Below are 20,765 nucleotides of genomic sequence, written 5' to 3'. Positions count from 1 at the left end.
GAATTTTTAAAATGACAGAATAGCATAATGCCATAGTATGGAAATCCCACAACATCAAATGTTCAACTAAAAATCTATATTCCTCTGTTTAGAAATTATATATGACTTTGATGAACAATAGAAATTTTTATCTTTGCTAATTACTTATTAGTTCAGTTTTTTTTTCATGGACATCCCTATTCAGGGAAAGTAACTTGACTGTATTTCAGTTTCTTTGACTATAAAAATGCTGACTCCCCCGCTTCCCCTTTTAAAGTTACATCTGCTGGGCGCAGTGGCTCACGCCTATAATCCCAGCACTTTGGGAGGCTGAGGCGGGCAGATCACCTCAGGTTAGGAGTTCAAGATCAGCCTGGCCAACATGATGAAACCCCATCTCTACTAAAAAAACTGGAAAATATTAGAAACAGGATAAAATGAAACAAATTTCAAAACAAAATAAAGCAAAATGCCCCTTTGTCTCAAGCACAAAATAGAGCCAACCACTCTGATCACTGTTGTATTTCCTTCCAAAAAAAAAAAAAAAAACCCACACACACACAGTGGGGGCAAGGGGAAGGGCATTTATGTAGATGTCATCATGGTTGCTGAACATAAATAACAGGAACAGAAACTGGAAGAAACTGATATGGTACAAGAAGTGCCAGAAATGCTGGCCCACATTCAACCCAAGGCAGCCAGGCCTAGCTTCCTCTGCTCCTGGCCTCCAGGCAGGCTCTCATGTGAAAAGGGGAGAGGAGGGGCTCTTCTTGTTTTTGACCTAGAAGGCTCTTCCCCACAATCGCAAGTGCTGTTACTGCCCATGGTAAGGCCCTACTCTAGTCCAGGCTTCCAAAGTGGAGCACGAATACAATATTAATTTTTATGTACTCACTTTTTATTCTAAGTAGGCTTTCCTAATCTTTAGTATACAGATTAACAGTAGTACACATGTATAATTTATAAAGGAACTTTCTGATTCAAGAGGGATGTGCTCAAAATTCATTTATTGATGGAGTGAGACCACCATCATTATTTTTATTAATTTTTTTTTTTGAGACAGGGTCTGGCTCCGTTGCCTAGGTTGGAGTGCAGTGGTGTGGGTGTGATGTTGGCTCACTGCAATCTCTGCCTCCTGGGCTCAGGCGATCCTTCCACCTAAGCCTCCTGAGTAGCTGGGACCACAGATCTACACCACCATACCCAGCTAATTTTTGTATTTTTTTGGTAGAGACAGGTTTTTTCCATGTTGTCCAGGTTGATCTTGAACTCCTGGCCTCAAGCAATCCTCCCACCTTAGCCTCCCAAAGTGCTGGAATAACAGGTATGAGCCACCGTGCCCAGCTGAGACCATCATTATTGATGGAAGGAGGGTACTTCTCCCTGAGCACATTACGTTCTTTTGTGCCTCTGGTTCTTTGTGTTGCTTCTTCTGCATGGAATCTTCTTTCTTCCTTCTCCATCTGGCAAATTTCTAGTCTTCCTTCAAGATCCTGCTCAAAGGTCACCTCTGCAATGGAACCTATCCTAATGAGCCAGGCAGAGCTGATTTTCCCTTTCCCCAGCTCCATTTCAGCTTGTTTACATCTGCAGCCACCAGTGCATGAGCTTTTTTAGGAAAAAGACTTGTCTTTATCCCTCAGTCTTTCTAGACATGCTCCTTCAAGTGTGGTCTGCAGGCCACTTACATTTGTACTCACTGCACTCACTGAATGGAAGATTCTTGGGTGCCACCCAACATCCACAGAATCAGAATATCTGGGAATGGGGCCCTGATGCTCCTCGTGCACTCAAATGTTTGAGAAGTAGGGGCTTGACACACATTCATCTATTAAGTGGATAAATGAAGAAAGGGGAAGAGAGAGGTAGAGAAGGTGTGGCAAGACGAGAAAGGGGAAGGGGAGCTGTTCTGGTGGCAAATGTGACATTCAGAACTGGGAGTCCCTTTGTCTTACTTCTCTCTTCATCAAGTAGTAAAAAGTAAAAGTGGTGATGAACCATTCCTATCCCATAGCTGGAATCCACTGCATGCTAAATAAACAGAAAGTTGGGAGGGATAGCTTATTGCCAGTGTCTTGGTGTAGAGGAAAGGAAATTTCCCAAACACTACTCTGGAAGAGAATCAACCTTAACTGAACATCTCTTATGGGCCAGGCTAGTGACGTTCTAGAATGATGTGATAAATGCATTACTTGTATATGAATTTTCACAAAACCCCTAGAAAGTGGTAACAGTACTTCTGTTTTATAGCTGTGAAGGAGTTAAAAAAATTCAACCAGGTTCAGAGCTAGAATACGTAGAGATGAGATTTAAATCTTATTCTAACTCTACATCCCATGCCTCCTAATTAAGTGGCTAATAAACCTTGGAAAATGTGTCTTTTGTTAGAATATGGCCTGGTAAGAATCAAGAGTTTATAGTCACTAGAAGCAGCATGTAGTATACACATAAGGAATTCTGTTTTATCGGCTTCATGTACAGTCTTTCTATATGATTTGTTGCTGACTTAGCTGACGAACTGCCCAAAATAACTCCTTAGTCTCACTGTACCAGTCCAAAAAAACAGAAATAAGCTCCAAGAAGCAGTTTGAAATTGTAATTTAGGACTCACTTTTCAGTATTATAATGTATTTTATATTTATACTAATATATAAGAACAAATTCATCTTTTTTCTAGTGAAAATAGACCATATGGCATATATTTTTTTAAAAAGAATCCTATGTATCCTATGGGAATATGTAGATAGAACAATTTGCTTATTTCCTCTTTATTTTTCTATTTTATGATGAAAACAAACAACTCCTTTTCAGAAGTACATTCCTGGGCTGGTTGATTGGTAAGCTTTCATCTGCTGAAAATATTCAGAAATCTCCGATTTCAGGCTGAAATTAGAATCAATTTCTTGTCTTCCAGCTCTTATTGCGGGCCTTGATTCTGCAAAGAAGGCTGCAGTGCCAGCAGAGCTGACCGCCAGTGCCAAGTGTGTGGCTGACATAACGTATGGAGGTAATCCACACATGGAGCTCAGGAAGGCTATTAATACAAGGTGCTATTTATGCTGGTTTCCTGGGGACTGTACCTAAACTGAAAAGGCCAGTTCAGTACTTTTTGTCTTTATCAACCTGCTCTTCCTTCATGTCAACTGATTCATTCAGTCCTTGCAAAGGCCCTGGGGAAACATCTATTGTAGAGAAAAACCTCAGGGAGGAAAGAAAATAGGAAAAGAGAAGCGTTCACCTCCAAAGAGTGAGCTACACCTACTTAGAAAGACACATATTCACAAACGAGGCAAAATATGAAATATACTGCACCACAGGGACTTGCTTTAGTCACAAAGTCATGGGAACCTTGAGTTTCTCCATGTAATATGGGTATTTGCCCTTTTCACAATTTCAGAATAGATCCTGGAGCTTATTTCGGTTTATTGGACTGGTGCAGAGTGAGGAAAAGGAGTCATTTTGGGCAATTTGTCAGCTAGACAGCAACAGAAACCATACACATGGCTCTCTTGAGGCATAAATATATTTATTAGCCTCTTCCATTATTGTCTCTTGGTGTCCCTTGCAAGTAAATGTTCACCCCCATACTCTCTGTTCCTTTAACTTCTGGCATAATATTGAATATTGGGTGTGGGGAGAAAAACGTTTGTTTAATTTTCTTTCTGTGGTGCTTTGTGCAAGTCACAAGCAGGTGAACACTTAGAAAAACTACTTGATGAGAAGGAAAGGGATTAGTCAGAAAGTCTGGTTTATATAGATTTTGATCAATGAAAGGATTGTATTCATTTCCAGAGCAGAAAGAGATACAGCCCTTTTATTACATGTCTTTTAAAACAAAACATTAAAAAACACAATAGAAACTCTTGATTTTATTAGAAAACAAAACCAAAACACACTGAACTCTTATGATTTTTTTTTTGTTGTTGTTGTTTTGTTTTTGTTGTTTAAACAGTCTTGTTCTGTCACCCAGGCTGGAGTGCGGTGGTGTGATCTCAGCTCACTGCGACCTCTGCCTCCCAGGTTCAAGTGATTCTCCTGCCTCAGATTCCTGAGTAGCTGGGATTACAGGCATGCGCCACCACATTCGGCTAATTTTTGTATATTTAGTAGAGACAGGGTTTAGCCATGTTGTGTCTCGAACTCCCGACCTCAAGTGATCTACCCACCTCAGCCTCCCAAAGTGCTGGGATTACAGGTGTGGGCCACCGTGCCCACCCATTGGTTTGTTTTTGAGACAGGGTCTTTCTCTGTCGCCCAGCCTGCAGTGTAATGGCATGATCACGGCTTACACAGCCTCAACCTGGGGCCTCAAATTATCCTCCCACCTCAGCCTCCGGAGTAGCTGGGACTACAGGACCATACCACCACATCTGGCTAATTTTAAATTTTTTTGTAGAGATGAGGTCTCCCGATGTTGCTCTAGCTGGCCAAACTCTTGATTTTTGTCTTCACTAATCGTTTAATCTAAGGAACTGGCAAAATTTAGTAAATGTTTAACACATTCCTGATGATTAAAAATGGAATTGAAAGCTTTTAAAAATTATTATGTAACAATGCTAAGTGGCTAAAAGGCTCCTAAAGGCAGCTTTCCTACTGGTAATCCTTTTATAAACATGCCGTGTTGAACGGCACAGAGAAAAGCGTCATCTTATTACCGTACAACTACACTATCCTACCGCAGATACTCTCAGCGTACACCAGGAGTGTTTACTATCAATATTTCAGCCACGTTGGTTTAACAATGGAATCTTGACTCATTCCTCATACTTGTGTCAACATCTTCCATGTGACTGAACTCAAAACCCAAATTTGCTTGTTGCCACAGCATCTATTCTGTGGCAGAGATGTGATTCTAGGACCTGTTTCGCCTAATACATATTTTTCCTATGCCCACCTGTTAAAGTATATATAGTGCCACAATTCCAGTGATTCTCCTAATTAAGAGTAATGAAATGGCCAAGAAGTATTTGTTCAACCACTACGGCACTGTAAGATATGTAAAAGACCTGCTTCATTTGGCTTAAAGAGCACAATGGCTGGCACATCTGGGTATGTCACCGGTATTAGAGTAGTTGGATATATGCCAGGTATGCCCAGAAACACCAAGTAATATTGCTGCCTGGCTGAAGCCAAAGAAGAATAACCCCCAAGTAGACATTTAATGGAACAATTCCTTACTGTATTTATCTTTACATGTCTCAGATCTTCATCCTAATCCTGGTCCCCACTGCGATATTTGGTTTTATTGCAAAAAGAGAAAAAGACTCAGGTAGAAACAGAATGGCTAATGAAAGTGACTGCTTATCATTAGCTACAACCTTTGGTTCTTAATTTTTCCATTTTCTTCTAAGGACTGAGTAGAATTCTATAATGAAAAACAGACGATAAAGCAAAGCCTTCAATTTTCTACACTTCAGTATAATTGTTTTTCTGATCTCAAGGAGACAAAAATGTAATTTGACCTTTAAAATGTGTAGTGAGAGGGTTTACATTTCAGGCACTATGGAAAAAATATTTCCTGCTGCACTGATATGAAATGAGAAGACAAATATAGTATGTTTCTTTGGGTTTGTAAGTGATTGGAAAGTCCCTCTTTCATATCTCCAGTGGTGGCTTAGGAGGGCAGCTGGGGGCAGACAGATGCTCAGGGATGTTTCAGAAGGAAGAGTCTCCATCCTTCCCTCAAGGAGCTCCAGCAGAAGCGAGATGGCAGGACGAATGAGATACTCTTCCTCTCACTTTCCTCTCACTCAGGCTTTCCCAGCACTACAGACATTTTGGGTCAGGTAATTCTTTGTTGTGGGAGCGGTGGGAGAGATGGCTAGCAGCATCCCTAGCCTCAACCTAATAGATGCCAGCGGCACTCTCTCCCTGTGGCTGTGACAACCAAAAATATTTCCAAATCAACGGTCTCCTGGGGGCAAAATCGTCCTATTGAGAACCACTGCTGTGGCCCTAGATATATCACTCCCTTTGCAAGACTCTCGACCAGCAAATGTCAATTTTCAACCACAGATGTCAAGAGAATGATCTGTTTTTGGTTTTTATTGAGACAGGGTCTCACTCTGTCATCCAGGCTGGAGTGCAGTGGCATGAATATGGCTCACAGCAGCCTTGAATTCCTGGGCTTAAGTGATCCTCCCACCTCAGCCTCCTGAATAGCTGGGACCACAGGCATACACCATTACGCCCAGCTAATCAAAAAATTGTAGAGATGAGGTCTCTCCATGTTGTCTAGGCTGGTCTCCAACTCCTGGGCTCAAGCAATCCTCCTGCCTCGGCCTTCCAAGGTGTTGGGATTGCAGGCATGAGCCACCGTTCCTGGCCCTTTTGTTGTTGTTGTTGTTTTTGAGGCAGTCTCACTCTGTTGCCCAGGCTGGAGTGCAGTGGAGCGATCTTGGCTCACTGCAACCTCCACCTCCCAGGTTCAAGTGATTTTCCTGCCTCAGCCTTCTGAGTAGCTGGGATTACAGGTATATGCCACCATGCCTGGCTAATTTTTTGTATTTTTAGTAGACACGGGGTTTCACCACATTGGCCAGGCTAGTCTTGAACTCCTGACCTCAGGTGATCCACCTGCCTCAGCCTCCCAAAGTGCTGAGATTGCAGGCGTGAGCCACCGTGCCCGGCCTGTTGTTTTTAAAAGCCTGCTACCGTCAGTATCTCTGGGGGTGGCACTTAGGCAAGGGAGGACTATAAAGCTCTGACTTTTTATTTATAGTGTACACACATATACTTTGGTATGCAAAGAAGTAGATACTAATATATAGACATCATCTTTTAATGTTAAGTTGTTCACAAAGAGAACACATAAAAAACCCAAAGAAAAGCCAGGGTTTATCATTGTTTGGAAAGCCAGGAGTCACACGAAAGCAGCTAAAATTTGGAGAATAAGGGCAGGGGGAAAAAAACAAAAACAACCAATCAACATGGCAAGAATCAGCTGTGAAAAACCTGCAGAAGTGATGGCCTTACTTGGACTCAAACTAAAGGGGCTTCAAGGATATATGTTTCAACAACTTAAAATTGTCCGGATATCCGAGGAGAGCAAACTGGGAATATGGGACATATGGTTACATAGGTGGTTCTGATACTCAACAGTGCCACTGGCAATTTCCCATATGGGAGACTTCAAGATCACATCCTGGGAAATATGCGCAATATTTAAAGTGTCAATGGTGACATCTGGTTTGTATGTGAGGCCACCTGTTGACCACATTGATAATCTGTGTGTGATTTTGCTTGGCTATTAACAGGGCTTCAGTAGCAGATGAGAAGGATTTGAGGGATGAGAAAGATAAACGTACTTCAAAATAGCTTTTTCTTCTGCCTAAAAGTCCCACTTTTACTTTATTATTACTTTTTGAGGCAGGGTCTCACTCTGTTGCCCAAGCTGGAGTGCAGTGGCATGATCTCGGCTCACTACAGCCTCGACTTCCTAGACTCCAGTGATCCTCCCACCTCTCAGCCTCCCGAGTAGCTGGGACTACAGACAAACCACCACACCCAGCTACTTTTTTTTCTTTCTGTAGAGACGGAGTCTCCCTGTGTTGCCCAGATTGGTCTCAAACTCCTGCCTCAGCCTCCCAAAGTGCTAGGATTACAGGTGTGTGCCACCTTCCCCTGCCACGTTCTCACTTTTAGAGTTATTCTTTTGGCTGGGTTAGAGAGTCTCAACAGAGCATTTGTTAGCATGCAAATGTATCACTTTGAGAGGAAGGATACATGATTATCAAAGGAATGAGTTTAGTAGTTACATAAGATAACTGAGTTTTCATAGTTAAAAAAAGAGAAAAGGGAAATGGAGACACCACTCTAAACACCTATCTTGATTGAGGTGAGGAGCCCTGGCCTGTAGGGGGCAGCAGGAGGTTCACCCTGTCTGTTGGGAAGGAGAAAACTTTAAGATGCAGGAAAATTGGCAGAGGAAGGGTAAGTGGGCCAGGGCTCAGGGTGCGGGCAGCTGAGACTCCTGACCTACTTTGAAATTCTGCTTGGGCCAGACCTGGCATTGCTTTGGGAAAAGTAAACACAAAGCATAGGAACATTTCTGGCCCATTGGTACAGAACACATGCTTTCACAGATTTCCCTTTCCTCTTGGAAAACAAAGCTGCTAAAAGGACTGCTCCCTCCAGCCCCCATTCTCTGCAGCCTCTTTACGCCTCCCCACGCCTAGCACACACACTACCCCATTGGCTCATTCCTGTCTTCCATTTTCTTAGAGTGCTTTTAATTAGATGTTAAATTGACAATAGTACCTAACAGAATTTTTACAGCTCTATTTTGGAACACTTTTTCCCCTAGCATATGGTGGAACTATCAAGTATTATTCTCCTTCCTCAATGTTGTTTTTTTTTTTTTTTTTGAATTTAATGTTTTATTGCTCATTTTAAGCCTTCACAATCAACTTGGACACACACAGATTTGTGATGAGAAGCTAGAGTAGTTTGCATATAAAGCAATTAAATCTGGCAGCTATGATTCCAAAGGATGAATATTTTCCAGTTGCGGTAGGAGGCCAATCATATAGAAAAGAAACCAGCTGTTTCATGTTAGTTCCTGATGTGACTTTTCACACAGATGCTCATATCGCAAAATTTATTTTCTGTTAAGATGTATTGTGAGGGCATTGTGTCATCTCTGTTCCCCTCGCAAATCCCTAATTCTTCCTGGGAAAATGAGAATGTTCTGTTACGGTAATGTAGCCTACGTAACTGCATCCTGCTTAAATGACAACTTGATTTTACATTTTAGCTAGTTAGTGGTTTTCTTCAATAACTGTACTGAACAAAATATTCTTCACAGCCCGGTTGGAAGACAGATCATTTCGTTCATTTTACCTTGATGTGTGCTTGCTTGGTATTGAGGATGTGCAAACAACAGCTTGCTCCCAGCCTCTCAAAATCATCATTCTCATGAATTCCAGCAGTACTTTTCAGGGAATTTAGTCAAGCAGGACTCAGGTCCTTATGCTGGCACTTTTTGGTAGCAAAGTGAACATTTAGAATTTCTGACCTGAGTGTCCGGTTCTAAACTACACGACATGCTTATTAACTACGTTGTGGTTAGGATAACTGGGTGGCCCAAAGCAAGCAGAGTAGAAGAGGAACTGGAAATGGAAGGTAACATCTATGTCGCTTGTGCACCATAAGCAGTGACATCTCTCTCAGAACTGGCACTCTTTCTGGAAATCACTAGAGGACTTGTCCCCATGTCCTCCAAATCTAGATATGCCTCATGATGTAATCCTGAGGCTACAACTGCATTAAAATGAGTATATTCTAATACACCTACAGTTCACTCAAAGTTTTCTATAATGCTTAGAATGCAGGATTTCACCATCAATAGGAAAATTTCATTAAAAAAAAATTTCTAAGCTGCTGTCTTCAATTTTGTGACCTGATATTTCAAGAGCACCACAAACCCTAAAATTCATTTTCTTCCCCTTAGAAAACAAGAGGGAGGCTTTATTCAAGTACGTCACCATGTTTGCTGGGCTGCAAGCTCATTTGGAACAGAGGCAAGCTTTTTCTGTTTGGCAGACATGCACAGTTGATTTTAAAAAGCACTTTGGTTTTATTTTTAAGTTAACATTTATGCAATTATTGTGGGATCATTTTTATTAAAGATTAGATCAGAAAATAAGTGCTGGTGTTTACTCATTTTATAGCAATGGCATACCAAAAATGGTTGATCTAAATGTCTTCTTCGGTTTGCAGAAAAAGTGCCATTTTGTTAAGTAGGTGGCTTTTAAACAGCAGTACTACTTGGCAGCACTCATTCAGAAGTGATTCTTTCCATCAGTTTAAAACACAACATGAATTACAAGCAGAGAAAAAATATACAATTTCCTCGGGTGCTGACTTTCCTGGCCCCACGCTTTCAGCTCTTGAGGAGTAAAACTCTCACAGAATCTGTTATAAATCTCAAGATGTCTCATGACCCATGTGATGTTCATTTTACTAAGAAATAAAATAAAATAAGAAGTACTCAGAGCAGCTGGAGAAGAGAGAAGTAATTTGAGGGCATTGTTACACTTTGTCAATTAGTGTATGAGTCACTCAGATGGAAGGTATCACACAGAGGGCTCAGAGGAAGAGTTTATTCGAAAAGGCCACACTAAAGAGTAAGATGGAGTGGTCTTCTCTGAACAGCTAACTAATGCCTCTAGACAGCGGTTGACAAACTATGACCCCCATGAGCCAAATCTGGCCCACAGCCTTTTTGATTATCTAGGGCTGCCATTGAGCAGCAACAGCAGAGCTGGGTAGCGCACAGACACCTTACGGCCATAATGCTTAGGATAGTTACTAGTTGGCCCCATGTCTCTAGACCCTGGCTCTAGAGAACAGCCCTGGAAGCTGGATGTACTTCTAAGTGTTAAGGTAACTTACCTAAAGATAGATTGGAAAGTTATAAAACTATAAAATAATAGTAATAACAATTTTCATTTGTATAGCATCTTTAATTTCTCTAAGTACTCAAACATATTCTTGGAGTTGCTTTGAACAATATGATCAAACAGAGAAGACTTACGGTGACATCCAGATGCCACAACTGGGGATGGGGGAAGGCAGATGAATCCTCCCCTCAGAGGGCCTCTGAGAGGCTGAATGATAACTGAAGGAGAAAGTTTTCTTTCAAGTTCCTGGTGTCTTCTGTACCCTTAGGATCTTATATGATACATAGCAGATGGTTTAAAATTCATGCATTTTAGATTAGTGTTAAGCTTAATTCTTAGTTTTACACAACTCCATAGTTTCTGCTAAAAAGCACATCAATGTCAAAGCAAGGACTTGGAATAGGAAAAACATGCAGAAGTAGTGATCAAATTCTAGAATCACGGGAGGGCAATGAGAGATAGGGAATATGTTACATGAACTTGGGCATGATGGATATGTGCCAACCCTTGGACTTTTGCTATTTCAGACCAAGCTGTCTCTCAGATCATCAGAAGGGCTAAGGATTATGTAATCTGGCAGCTGTGAGGGGGTCCTCTTTGCTGCCACAAGGAGAGATGGTGCCTAAGAAAAAAGCCAAGAATGGAGAGAGCTAGGAGACTCTGGGAGGCACCAGGAGAGACAGGAAGGAAAGAGGGTGAGACAGACTGAGTCCTGATAACATAATGAGGAGTTAGACCCAAATTTGTCTGGAGGAACCTTCTGAAATTTTCATGTGTATCAGCCAATAAATTCTCTTTTGTCTTTAACTAGTGTGACTTGATTTCTGCCACTCCAAAATGAAAGAGACCTAACTGATACACTGAGAACATTTTTCTACTGATAATAACTAAACCTTTATTAACAGATGTATCATTTCAATTGTGGACATGAGCAAATATACAGGGTTCAAACATTTTCCATCAAAATCAGTAGCAGGGAAGGGCAAGGCAGGACCAAAACCATATTGATGTACCATGTTTAAATTCTAGTCTTAAAGTTACCCAAGAATGGGATTCTGTCGCTAAGCTTATATAAGATGTTTCTGAATTTCATTAAGGGAATTCTTATTTTATAATTATAGTGCTGGAAAACATTTTGTCTTCCTAGTAGTATTCATGATATTAGCCTTCCAGGGATTTGTCAAAAATATTATTTTTTGAGGTTTTATTCTTTGTTGAGGTTTTGTTCTACATCATTCATATAGTTTTGGGCCAACTTCAAACTGCAGTGAATTATGTCTATCAGGTTTCTTTTTATTCAAATACTTTATCTTCTTTTTTATTCCCAAGATACATGCTACTGCCTGCAGGGCTTAACAAAATCTGCTGGAGAGTTATTCTGTGATGTTTATGTACTAAATAAACAATGTATTCCATCTGATACTTTTACTTGTTGGAACAGCTCAAGCATCACAAATTTATAGTTCCTACGTTGAATCACTCACCAGTTGTGTAATTCAGCAAAGGCAGCTTTGATCTTCTTCACAGAACTATCCACTTCTTCCTTGATCATGACGCGATATCTAGTTAGAGAAACGGTGCAGCGTTGCAAATCCTTCACTGATTTCTCAATATTTGGGCCTAAAATTGATGTCAAAAAATATTATTAACTTAAGCATTTTATCCTCTGTTTGTAAGCTAAATGACAAAACAAAGCAATTAGCCCACCAAGAAAAATGGACTCATCTTTCATCTAATAAAAGTTCCATCAGGAGAATGTTTGTAACCCAGTGTGGGTGGTTTGCATGGCACCTGAGGCTGTTATGGTTTCACCAGTGGGGTCTCTGGCTGGGCCACCTGGGGTACGCTTGTCTCCTGCACTCTTTGGAAGGAGGCTGTGATCATTATGTTCTATCACAAATTGCAGCGCCTTAGAATCTGATATGTCTAAAGACCATTTGTGCTGCTGGCTCTCTCTATAAACACCACTTTGCATGGTTAAAAGCCAGCAGGGCTTTTGGAAGAGGAAATTGACACAGAGACTGGGAGAGGTACAAATGAGCTAGAGAGAGGATGGGGCATCAGTGCCAGGTACACTGGCACTGGCGCCATCATCTGAAGCCAGGTCTGTAATTAGAGCAGCAGCACTGAAAATAGCTCTATGGGTGCCCATCTCGCCTGATTTCCTGAAACTGTCACCAGGGTCTACAGATAGCGTATCACAAACAGGCAGATTGTACTTATCACAATCAGGCCATGTTTCGTAGAAGAAAGAAATCCCCCTCAAGAAAAGTGAGAAAGCAGATCAAACTAAAGCCAAGGAAATCAGATACAACTGAGGCTGAATGAAAAGAATAGTATTTAATCTTCTGGGAATCAGAAAGGAAGTGATTTTCATTTTTAATACCAGTCATGTATCAAGTATATCCAAGCTCAGAAAAATCATAAAAATCCAGCATGTCAAATATAAAACCCCCTTTCAATGTTACATTGTGTGTAATTTCTAACACAGAACTGAATTTACATTGGGGAGACCATATCTGAAGAACATATACCAGCCTCCAGACTCATCTTTGTTCAGTGCAAGTCACGCAATTGCGTATCAGGGAAACATGAGTCCCTTTCAGCAGTTACATTTTTAAAAGAGCTCCTGCATGAGCACTTGCTTTATAAGATATTAGGATGGAAGGTATTTGTGGTGCAAGTTTATCCATGCCTACAAGAAGGATGGTCTCAGAGGGGCAGAGAAAGGAGATGTAATTCCATTTAAATATTCAAGACCTTTGATTACATGGGAGGAATCACATCTGCCTTTCCATCTATGTGGGCCACAGGAAAAAAAAATGCAATTTCATGTGCATCTGTCTTCACTAAGCAGCATCTTTTGGAAAGTTCTGTCACTCTGGCACTTTTCTGTATGTGCAAAATATGTTGAATCATTTGTGCAAAAGAAATCACTTTACCTCTTTTCTTTGCCAACTCATCTGGCTTTATTTCAAGATGAGCTGCAGGGGTATTGGACTTAACAGGAGATGTTTTTGCCTTAGGCTTGCTTGGGTTACAAGGCTGCTCAGCTGACCACTGTAGGCCATCTGACCTCTCTGTTGTTCCATGTATAGGTTTGGGGTTCCCATCTAAGGATAGTTTCTGTTGCAGTAGTCTGTTGCCTTCTGTAAGAAAACACCAAATAATGACTGTGAAGTGATAAACTAAAAACACTGATGATAAAGTGACGGAGGATGCCAAGATTTTTGTTTTTGTTTACAAGTTGGCAATAATGCCTTTCATTGCAAACAGTCAAGAAACTGTTTTAAAATAATCCCCAGAAGATTAGAGGGTGTACTAGAAGAGCCTTGTATTTTGAGTAGGAAGACTTGGGCATGTTTTGGCTCTGGTAATTACTTGTAGAGTGACCCTGGGCATCTCTGAGCCCTAGTTTCCTCATCCATAACCATCCAGGAAGGTTACTAAGAGGGCTGTAGAAGATGAGCAGTACCTCTTCCCCCCTGCTATTCCAGTAAAGGCTTATGAGTCTTTAAGTACAATTTCATATTGAGGCTATAAAAATGTAGCCCTCCTATCTCCAAGTGCTACATTAATGTCTTGTGATATTTTATTCAGAATTAATGAAGGCAGAAGAGTGATTGGAGATAGAGCAAAAATGATGTGACAACAGATACTATAATCATTGCATCTAATTTATGGAGGGCTTAAATCAGAAAACGTCATCATAATATCTCAACTATATTTAAAATCTAGGGAGTCAGATTCTCTCGGGAGATGTAATAGATGTGGCAATAAATTAGCAGGATGTTGCTTTCGGCATCTTTTAAAGGTAGGCTCCTATTTAGTTATTGCTGGAGTGAATTAAATGGCACGTTAGTGGCCTGAAAAGGAAATGTATCACCCTTAACATCTTGCTTACTACCAGAGAAAGTTTTGGGCATGAGAAAAGGGAAGCCAGTGTGCTTTTGAAGGCCAGGTTCTTGTAGAAAGCTTGATGAGTGCAGTTTGGATCTAGGAAAACCAAGTTCTGGTATTCCTTATGTCCTGGATGACCTTGTGGGAATGTCTTCACTTGTCTGGCTGACTGGCTTGCACTCAAACAGAACACAGTCATCTTTGTAATGCCCAGCCTTTTCAGATAGTCACCCTTACGCTGCTACTCTCTACTCTCATGGTGCTTTGCTTTACTTAAAACCATGGTACCATGGTTTTATGTTTTAACACAAGGCTTCCGTTATCTGCCCCTCACCCCTGCCTTGCAGGGGCTGCAACCTTTCCAAGGGCCAACACTGAGTCCAGTTCTCTTTTGAAGCCCTGGTACTTGTGTCTGGCTCAATGGCTTTCTGTAGAATTATGATTGAATTAAAGTACATTCGAAACAATTTCATAGAAAAAAGTAAAATACAATGAAAATCTTACCTGACACAGTCACAGAGACTACACTTGAAAAAATACAAAGGAATATGATCTAGGTCCTAGTCAATTTGATTTTAGACGTTAGTCCATTCATGATCAATATAATTAGACTTCAGTTGAATCCATCATTCATAACTTATGTATCAAGAAAGCACAACATACTTTTTATGAGCTGAATGAATGCCCTTAAAAGTTTACTCACAGTACACAAAGTGTTCAGCAAAGGTAGTAAACAAAGTATATAAGTACTGAAAACAGCATTTCCTCCAGTAATAAAACAGATTCAAATGGTAGTATGCAATTTTATCCTTAGTTATATTAAAGTAGAACTTCACTATAAGGCACTGGCTGTCAAACTTCAGTGTGAAATGAGTTTCCTTTGGTACATATTACACACGCAAGTTCCTAAACACCATTTCTAGAGATTCCAGTTCAGTCGTGGGCCCAGGCTTCTCCTCCCCAGGTGATTCTGTTGGAGTGGAGATGGGTGGTACCAGCCACCCTGAGAAACCCTACTGTAAAAGATAAAAGACTAATTTTATGTTGAGTCTATAAACATTTGTGTTAAAACAATGATATGTCCAAACTGGTTCCAAGTCACTACCTCTCTAAATCCCAGTTGAGAGGCAGTCTTGATGAGATACTATAAATTGAGAATTCTGGGATAGGCTGTTTTTGCACTGCTGTAAGGGAATACTTGAGCCTGGGTAATTTTTAAAGAAAAAGAGGTTTATTTGGTTCATGATTCTGTACACTGTACAAGAAGCATGATGCCAACATCTGCTCAGCTTCTGGTGAGGGCCTAAGGAAGCTCACAATCATGGTAGAAGATGACTGGGAGGCAGCATATCACATGGTGAGAATGGGAGCAAAAGAGTGAGGGGAGAGGTGCTACATACTTTTAAACAACCAGATCTCACATGAAGTAACTGAGCAAGAACTCGCTTATCACCAAGGGGATGCTGTTAAACCATTCATGAGGCATCTGCCCCCATGATCCAATCATCTCCCACTGGGCCTTACCTCTGACACTGGGAATCGCATTTCAACATGAGATCTGGAGGGGACAAACATTCAAACCATATCAAATTTAAAACACAGATCTTTGTGTATAGTGTCGTAAAGAGATAATATTCCTGAAAATAAGTGGATTTATACTCTAACTTAATGGAAACAATGACCCTAGAGCAGAGGGAAAAAATTATTGTAATGAAATGCAAAAGAATTTTAAATGGAAGCCAAGCATGCAAATGAGCATGGGCTCATTAACCTAGAGCTGAAAACATTTTGTTTGTGTATCAGAGAACTGATATGTGGTCTACTGGTTCGTTTCAACATTCCCCAAACAAATATCAATTGAGAAATGTTAGTAGAGATATTTTTTTAGGTCCTGAAAAGCTGTCTCATTGCTAGTGGAATCATTGAACATTAAAATCTTCAAGACCACTTGTACATATTTGCATATATGTATGACATGCATGTATGTCTTGTTCATCATTACTGTATGTGTTTGATATCTTGTAGATACATAATAAATACTGAATGAATGAATCAGCATTACTTCAGTACCGACTTGTCTTCAAATATAGTAAAACTCTGGGACTCTTGCAGATGAAAACTGGTGGAGGGTTATAGAGCTTTAACAGAAAGTCACTGTATCTAGTGACTTTCCTCTAACATTATAGTGAGAAATACCATCAGCTCTCCATCTATCTGGAGTCCACTTGTAAACTCCAACAGGTTATAGCTCAATGGAGGCTGATTCACACATAAGCCTCAGTGTCCAGTAAGGTAGCTACTGGCACATGTGGCTATTGAACACTGGAAATGTGGCTTGTCCAAATTGAGATGTGTTGTAAGTGTAACATATATGCTGAAATTTGAAGATTTAGTACAAAATAAAAAATTTAAAATATTTCTTTAATAATTTAAAAAATATTGACATGTAGAAATGATATTTTTGATACATTAAGTTAAATAAAATATATTACCCAATTTAATTCACCTGTTTACACTTTTTAAATGTGGCTACCAGAAAATATGAAATTATATACATAGTATGTGTTAAATTTCTATTGGATAACACTAATAGGACACACAAGGAGTGTGAGTGTTGCTCTTCAGTGTGTAATCACTACTAATTTATATTTTAGAAAAGGATATTTGTTTTAACGAAGACTTAAAATATCCTCTGCAATTTATATATGAGAAAAGTGGTGACAGGGTGATGTATGTCTTGTTCATCATTACTGTATGTGCTTGGTATCTCATAATAAATACTGAATGAATGAATCAGTGTTACTTTAGTGCTATGCATGCCTACGGCCCTTCCAGTTGTAGGGAGCCTAGTCTGATGAGTCTCTGGCTGTGTCTTTATCTAATATTCATCAAATACTTGAAGCACAGTAGCTGTATCATGGAAAGAAAAGTTATCTCTGGAAACATCCCATCTGCCTAGATTTCAATACAAATTGTATACATTTTAATTTAATCCTTGTCCATGTATCTAGAAATGGCTCCTAGAAGTTTGTGTCTTTGAATTTAATGATTACTTGAGCCTTCCTTTTATTAAAAACACTTACCAAATCCCAATTTTGTATATATACACAAATGGTATATAATGTCCTGAGTATCACATTGGTTTCTGATTCAAGGATTCAACAGACACATATGGAGAGCACACAATGTATCACCTCTGGTTTATTTATAGGCAATAAATGAGAAACAGACTGACCTTAATAACTAGTATGTAAAATGTGAAAAAATAATGTAATAGGATAGCAGAGTAAATCTTAATTGACCTTTCCCATTGAATTGTCTTGGTACCTTTGTTAAAAATTGACTATATGTGTGACTATTTCTGGACTGTATTCCATTCCACAGACCTAGCTGCCAGTTCTCACACCACCATCACACTGTCCTGGTTACTATAACTATTAATACACAATGAGTCTTAATATCAGGTAATATATGTCCAGCTTTGCTCTTCTTTTTCAAGACTGTTTTGACTATCTTAGGTCCTTCGCATTTTAATATACATTTAAGAATCAATTTGCCTATTTCAACAAAAAATATGATGAGATTTTCATTGGTCTTGTGTTGAATCTATAAAGCAATTTGGGGGTAAGTGGTATCTTAACAATACTGTCTTTTGACCCGCAACATGACATACTATGCCATTTATTTAGATTCTAAGTTTGCTTCAGCATAATTTTATAGTTCTTAGAGTCTTGTGCATCTACAGTCAAATTTATTCCTAGGTATTTTAGACTTTTTATGTTATTGTTTATAGTATTTTTAAAAACTTCAATTCCAAAATGTTGGTTGCTAGAGTTCAGGAATACAAATGCTTCTTAAATATATTGAACTTGTATCTAGCAACCTGGCTAATTTCCTTATTAGTTCTGGCAGCTTTATTTATTTATTTTTTGATAGGTTTCTTAAGATTTTCTTTTTACAAACACAATGATGACAGTGGTGATGAAGTCTAACTTCTTCTTTTCCAATCATTCCTTACCTTATTTCCTTGTCTTATTAATCCTAACTACAAAGCAGAATGAGCATCCCTGCATTATTCTGGATCTCAGGGAAACTGCATTCAGTATTTTGTCAGGTATCACACAGCTGTAGAGTTTCCATATATTTATTAGACTTTATAAGTTCTCTTGTATTCCTTCTTTGCTGAAAGTTTTTATTTTGTCAAGTGAATTTATTTTATACACTGAGATGATCATATTATTGTTCTCTTTTATTAATAATATTATGTTGATTGTTTTTTAATGTTAAATCAATGTTGAGTTCCTGACATTAACCACGCCCACTTGGTCATGGTGTATTATCCTTTTATATATTGTTTACTTCACTTGTTAATATTTTGTTGAGGATTTTTGCTTCTTTATTCATTAACAATATTCTGTGATTTTCTTTTCTTGTAATGACTTTGTCAGGTTTTGGTATGAGTTATGCTGGCCTCATAAAATGAGTTGGGAAGTATTCTTTCTTTCTATTTTCTGAAACTGTTTAAGACTGCAGTCATATTTATTCCTCAAATACTCATGGAAATTCACTAATGAAGTCATCTGGGCCTGACAATTTTAATTATGAATTTCCTTAATAAGTATAGTGTTATTCAGATTTTCTATTTCTTCTTGTGTGTTTTGGTAGGGTGTGTTTTTTAAGAATTTGTCCATTTCATTTAAGTTGTTGGATTGGCATAAAGTTGTTAATAATATCCTGTTGTCAGCTTTTAAAGGAATGAATTTAATTTTATTCCTGATATTGGAAATTGGTTTATTATATTTTCATTATGATTCAGTTCAAAATTTTTCTCACATCTCTTGTGAAATTTTCTTTTTGACTAATGGTTTAGAAGATTAATTTTTAAACGTTCAGAGATTTTCTAGTTATCTTATTGCTATTGTTAATTCAATTATGTGTTCAGACACCACACTCTTAAGATGGTACTTTAAAATTTGAAACTTATTTTATGGTCCAGCAACTGGCCTTTTTAAAAGTAAATGCCATATTCTCTTGAAATTGTTGGGTGTGTTGTCCTATAGATATCAATTGGTTCAAGTTGTTTGATAGTATTGTTCAAATCGTCTATGTTCTTACTAATTTTTAATCTATATGTTCTATCAGGTATTAATAATATGATGTTAAGATCTACAATTGCTGTGGATTTGGATTTGTCACTTTCTTTAGTTCTATATATTGCTGCTTCATGGATCTGGAATCATTAGATGCACATATATTTAGAGGTGTTATGTCTTTTTGATCAATCAAACAACATATTACTATGAAATGAACCTTGGATATGAGGCTTGTTGTTTTTCATCAAATTTGGATAAACTGTGTCCATCATTTCTTCATGGCTTCCTCCTTTTCTCCCTGCCAAATTTCCTCTTTGCTCTTCTTCTGAAACTCCAATTACACCTTCGTGAGACTGCCTGATACTGTGCCTTAAGTCACTGAGGCTCTGGCTTTGTTTGTTTTATTCTTTTACTTTTTTTTCTCTCTGTTCTTCAGTTTGCATAGTTTCTTTTGACTTGTCTTTAAGTTCACTCATCCTTTCTTCTTCATTGTCTAACTGTTGCTAAGCACATCTGATGACTTAAATCTTCTTTCTCTTCATCCATCATATCCATCGTTTATTTCTGTAAAATTCTCAACATATTTTTAATTAGCAATCCTTGTCTGCTAATTCCAACTTCTGTGTTGTCAATGTGTCTGTTTCTAATAACTAACCTTTCTCTTCATTATAGGTCACATTTTCCTGCTCCTTCCCATGTCTAGTAATTTTTAAAATTGGACACTGACCATTTTGGATGACACACTGAGAAACTCTAGATCTTCTTCTTTTCCTTTAAAGGGTTTCGACTTTTGTTTTAACAGGTGATTAATATACTTGCAGATCACTGTCCACTCTCTTCCTCCCTTTTTGCCTTGAGGATAAATGTTATGCAGCTAAAAGAACAAGTTGGGGGATGGAACAGATGGTAAGGGGATAGTGGGCTGTTCCTTAAAATACTTTCATTTAATTCCTCTGCTTTATACTCCTCTTCTTGAGTGTGCCTTCCATCCCATGTGCTGACTCTGAACCCAGGGCTCCCCCAGTTTCTGCAGGGCAATCATCTTCCTCCCCACCAAAGCTCCTCCCTGTGTATTCTATGCTGCAGCATCTGATTCATCAATAAAGCCCCTTCCATCTACTTCCCTTCTTGTAGAAACGGATACCCTTTTTTCATTTTCTTCAGTAATGTGGATTTCTACATTTAAAAATTTATTTACTACAATTTAAGGGAATTTGTTACGAAGACAACACAAATTCATACCTTTCTTTCTCTTGTTCTTGATATGCTTTATCAAATTATTTTTCAGTCAAGTTGTACCATTTACTCTCAGCTGCAGTGCCTGCAATTGTTCTCACATTTAACTCTTGCCAGCAGTGAAAACTATCAACTTACTGGTTACTAAATCTTA

The 20,765-nt window shown here is 38.9% G+C and overlaps 1 protein-coding gene across 30 annotated transcripts in view; it reads right to left on the bottom strand.

The window, feature by feature from the left end:
- Positions 1–20,765, bottom strand: part of SPATS2L (spermatogenesis associated serine rich 2 like) — a 171,167-nt gene that overhangs the window by 25,738 nt on the left and 124,664 nt on the right. For 19 of the 30 annotated variants that reach the window (XM_065525850.2, XM_005573861.5, XM_074009649.1 and 16 more), the window contains 2 exons: positions 13,325–13,531; positions 11,867–12,002 (listed from right to left, as the gene is read on the bottom strand). In XM_065525850.2, the coding sequence (XP_065381922.1) occupies positions 11,867–12,002; positions 13,325–13,531 (343 nt within the window). The remainder of the gene's footprint in view (positions 1–11,866; positions 12,003–13,324; positions 13,532–20,765) is intronic. The other 11 variants (XM_074009657.1, XM_074009655.1, XM_074009656.1 and 8 more) reach the window with 1 other exon arrangement.

The sequence above is a fragment of the Macaca fascicularis genome, chromosome 12 (assembly GCF_037993035.2).
Source record: "Macaca fascicularis isolate 582-1 chromosome 12, T2T-MFA8v1.1".
Classification (NCBI taxonomy): Eukaryota; Metazoa; Chordata; class Mammalia; order Primates; family Cercopithecidae; genus Macaca; species Macaca fascicularis.
This window is presented reverse-complemented; position numbering and strand designations above follow the sequence as displayed.